General features: G+C 37.3%; 1 protein-coding gene across 1 annotated transcript in view; it reads left to right on the forward strand.

Moving 5' to 3' along the window:
• Positions 1–5,000, forward strand: part of LOC147467382 (uncharacterized) — a 17,151-nt gene that overhangs the window by 1,521 nt on the left and 10,630 nt on the right. The window contains 3 exon segments of the mRNA XM_086531665.1: positions 1–92; positions 95–4,654; positions 4,829–5,000. The exon segment at positions 1–92 is cut by the window's left edge and continues 1,195 nt beyond it; the exon segment at positions 4,829–5,000 is cut by the window's right edge and continues 18 nt beyond it. Coding sequence (XP_086387791.1) covers positions 1–92; positions 95–4,654; positions 4,829–5,000 — 4,824 coding nt within the window.

Consider the following 5,000-nt stretch of genomic DNA (forward strand, 5'->3'; position numbering starts at 1 on the left):
ACTGCCTGAGTGTGAAGAAGTAGATAATTTAAGTAAGACACTACATCTTCATAAATATTTAGATTCACTTGATAGCAATCCGTTAGAAGACAGGGAAAACCTAGTTTATGTAAACAGGAAATAAATTTCCATGATATATCTGGTATGGCTGAATTAGAGAAGGAAGTGTCTAAATTAGAGTACACTTACTTACCAAGTCCAGTACTTAACCCACAAGTTGAAGGTTTTAAACCAGAATCAGAATTGAAAAGACCACATGTATCAACTAGACAAGATAGAACAAGTTCATTAGTGGACATCAATGTATTGAGGGAAGTGGTTGATATCTTGTCCTCAAAAAACAAAAATGAATTGCCACGGCCAGAGCCAGAAGTTTTCAGTGGTGATTTATTGGAGTTTCCAACCTGGCTTCAAAATTTTGAGATATTTATAGAATCACGTGTAACAAAGCCAGCTGAGAAACTTTTTTATCTTGGTAAATATACTAGTGGGGCAGCTAAAGAAGCAATAAGAGGACTTCTAAGAATTCACAATGAAGAAGCTTTTCGTGAGGCTAAAGGTATATTAGAAGATAGGTATGGTAATAAATTCATTGTAGCAAATGCCTTTAGGAAGAAACTGAGTGAGTGGCCAAAGATTTTGAGAAATGATGGTCACGCACTACAGAAATTTTCAGATTTCTTGAAGAACTGTTTAAAGGTAATGAAAACATCTGATTTTCTTAATATCTTGGATGACCCTCAAGAAAACAACAAGATGTTACAAAAGTTAACTCCATCTCTAATAGAAAGGTGGAACTCAATAGTCTATAGATGGTCTGTAAATGGTTCAGGTTATCCGACATTTAATGTTTTTTGTGAATTTATAGAAGTAGAGGCAAAGAAAGCTTGCCATCCAATTTCCTCTTATTGTGCAGTGATGTTAATAAGTCAAAAGTATGATGTAGATGACTTAAAGTGTAAGAAGGAAGTTAGATCGCAAACTAGTAGAGTTGGAACAAAGAGGTTAGTGGCCAACTCAACTGGGGTTAAGGAATCAGAGTTAAAAAGAGATGACAAAGGACTAAATGTAAGAAAGAAATTCCATTGTCACTACTGTAATGGAGAACATGATCTAGATTCGTGTAAAGAGTTTGGTGAACTCAGTAATAAAGAAAAAATGGAATATGTCCAAAGGTCATTTATTTGTAGAGGTTGTTTAAAGTTTGGCCATATCATTAAAAATTGTAGAAAAAGAAAGATGTGTGTAGTGTGTAAAAGATGTCATCCAACTTCTCTTCACGAGGCTATACTTGAAAGGATCAAAGAAAGGGAAGCTGAGAAAACTGTAACTCTGTACAAAGGGTCAACAGCTGAGGACAATATCACCTCAGATAAGGTTAGTGAAGAGCCCAAAAATGATATAGTCTCCATAGAGGCAAATAAAGCTTGCCATCCAATTTCTTCTTATAGTCAAGATGATGTCCCGGATCAAGCCTTAGTCAGTAAATTGATGGTCCACAAGGTCACAATTGATGGAGAAAAGAAATGTGGCTTTCCCTCCTCACAAACTAAATTCAAGGAAATAATTAACTCAGCGCAAATTAGCAAATTCTTTGAACTTGACTTCAATGAAAGGGAGATTGGAGATATTCCTTACTCGTATCAAGACAGAATTTTCTTGAGAAAAATGAAAGAAGGAATTCACCAACAAGAGGATGGACATTATGAATTGCCCCTCCCACTTAAGGATGATGAGGTCAAACTTCCAAACAGTAAAGAGTTAGCAATATCAAGGTTGATGAGCTTGAGAGGAAAGTTACAAGGTAATAAGAATTATCACCAGGACTATATTGAGTTCATGAATGAACTTATAAATAAAGGGTATGCAGAAGAAGTACCTAATCAAGATCTATCTTTGAATGATGGTCAAGTGTGGTATATTCAACATCATGGAGTATATCATCCAAAGAAACCTGGTAAGATTAGAGTGGTCTTCGACTGCAGTGCCACCTATAAGAATGAATCACTTAACAGGAATTTACTTCAAGGTCCAGACTTGACAAATAATTTGATTGGTGTTCTTTGTAGATTTAGAAAAGAATATGTTGGAGTCGTATGTAATATAGAAGCTATATTCCATCAAGTAAAGGTAAGGCCTAACCACAGAAATTTACTACGCTTTCTATGGTGGAATAATGGAGATATGGATTCAAATTTAATGGAATATAGAATGACAGTTCATTTATTTGGAGCTACATCATCTCCAAGTGTAGCTAATTTTGCCTTAAAGGCTACAGCTGATGATTATAAAGGACCAAAAGGATCGAGAGCTGCAACCTTTGTGAAAAATGAATTCTATGTAGATGATGGATTAACATCCTTGCCAACAGTTGCTGAAGCTATATCTCTGATCAATGATAGCAAGGCCCTTTGCCAAAGGGGTGGCTTTAAGTTACATAAGTTCTTGTCAAACCACAAAGAGGTCCTAGAAACAACAAATTCAAATGAAAGAGCCAGCAGTTTAAAAAACCTAGATTTAACTAATGAAGCCATGCCAATTGAAAGAACATTAGGTGTAGAGTGGTGCATAGAAGCAGATACATTTCAGTTCAGAATTAACCTCAGCGATAAACCAATAACAAGAAGAGGTATTTTATCTACTGTAAGTTCTATATTTGACCATATGGGCATGATTTCTCCCTTCATATTAATCGGGAAAAGGATACTCCAAACCCTGTGTCAAGATGGAGTAGATTGGGATGATGACATATCAGACAACTTAAAACAGCAATGGAGAAGATGGAGAGATGATCTGATTCAACTAAAGGAATTAAAGATTCCTAGATGCTATAAGCCTGATAAGTTTGGGAAGGTGAAATCAGTTGAACTTCACCATTTTTCTGATGCAAGCCAAGATAGTTATGGTCAATGTTCATATTTAAGACAACTGAATGAACAAGGACAGGTTCATTGTGCACTTGTGATGTCTAAATCCAGAGTGACCCCTTTGAAACCTATTACTATTCCTAGGCTAGAACTTACTGCAGCAGTTGTAGCCGTTAGAGTCAGTTCTATGTTGAGAAAGGAGTTGGGTTATGCGGTAATAAAGGAATTCTTCTGGACCGATAGCAAAGTCATACTTGGTTATATTATGAATGATGCTAGAAGATTTCATGTGTTTGTGGCCAACAGAGTACAATACATCAGAGATCGCACTTCTCCAGAGGAATGGAAGTATATAAATTCAGTGCAAAACCCTGCTGATGCTGCTTCACGTGGTCTCTGTGTTAAAGATCTGATTAACCATTCTTCATGGTGGAATGGACCAGACTTCCTCTGGGAGCCTACCTTTAGAGCTGATTTATCATCTGAGAAGATAATTTTAAAAGAAAATGACCCAGATGTCAAGAATGTTTCTTCACATAAGACTCAAACTAAAGAAAGCAATGCAATTCTTCCAAGATTGGAATATTTTTCTGACTGGCATAGAGCAAAGAAGGCAATTGCTTTATGCTTACGCCTTCATCACAAATTCAAGAAACTTGTCAAAGGAACAACTGAAGGTCCAAAAGAAACAAAGGAATCTAGATATGTTCCACCCAGTGTTACAGAAATGGAGGAAGCAGAAAAGGAAATTTTAAGACAGGTTCAAAATGAAGCCTTCGAAGAAGAGAAACAAGAGTTGAAGTATCTGACTAGTGAAGAAGAAACAACCAAGGCAAAACCATTGAAGAAGGGAAACAGGCTTTATCACTTAGATCCTTTCTTAGATAAAGATGGTATCTTAAGGGTAGGTGGAAGAATGAGGCATGCAAACTTCACCACGAATAGCAAACATCCAGCTATATTACCGAAGGTATCACATATAATCGAAATGATAGTATGTCATTTCCATCAGAAAGTTCATCATCAAGGTAGAGGTATAACCTTGAATGAGTTGAGAGCATCAGGTTATTGGATTATAGGAGGTTCCACGATAGTAGCAAGACATATATTTAGATGTGTCACATGCAAGAGATTAAGAGGTACATTTCAAGAGCAGAAAATGTCTGACTTGCCACCGGACAGGCTTGAACCTACCCCTCCTTTCACATATAGTGCAGTAGATTACTTTGGACCATTCTATGTCAAGGAAGGGCGCAAAGAAGTTAAAAGATATGGTGTTCTATTCACTTGTATGGTCTCAAGGGCAATTCATATAGAAACAGCTAATACACTGGAAACAGATTCATTTCTGAATGCATATCGACACTTCATTGGAAGACGCAGCCCAGTTCGTCAGCTTAGATCAGACCAGGGTACGAACTTTGTTGGAGCCAAAAATGAACTTCAAGAATGCCTGCAAGAAATGGACCAGAAGAAGCTAACAAGGGAGCTCCTCAAAGAAAACTGTGATTTGATAACATTTGAGATGAACATCCCGCATGCAAGTCATATGGGTGGGGTGTGGGAAAGACAGATATGTACGGTGAGGAACATATTGACAGCAATGCTACACCACCACAGTAAGCAATTAGATGATGAATCACTCAGGACCCTTATGGTCGAAGCAGAGACCATCGTTAATGGTCGACCTATAACGGTAGACAATATCAGTTCTCCTCACTCAGTAGAACCACTAACACCAAATCACTTGTTAACCATGAAAACCAAGGTCGTGCTGCCACCGCCAGGTGCGTTTCAGTCCGATGATCAGTATTCAAGAAAAAGGTGGCGAAGAGTTCAGTATCTTGCCAATGAGTTTTGGAACAGGTGGAAAAGAGAGTATGTGCAATCTTTATAGTCCAGGAATAAGTGGACAAGAGTCAACCAAAATTTAAAGGAAAATGACATTGTTATTGTAAAAGACCCAAATCTGCCCAGAAATTCTTGGAAGCTTGGTCGTGTATCTGAAGTCATCCCAAGCAAAGATGGTCTTGTAAGAAAAGTTAAGTTAACTATGGCAGATTCCACACTTGATATGTCTGGGAAAAGAATTAAATCGGTTGTAAATCTTGAAAGACCAATTCACAATCTAGT

Source organism: Penaeus japonicus, unplaced genomic scaffold, assembly GCF_977035675.1.
Source record: "Penaeus japonicus unplaced genomic scaffold, GWHDUDI00000001_assembly GWHDUDI00000036, whole genome shotgun sequence".
Classification (NCBI taxonomy): Eukaryota; Metazoa; Arthropoda; class Malacostraca; order Decapoda; family Penaeidae; genus Penaeus; species Penaeus japonicus.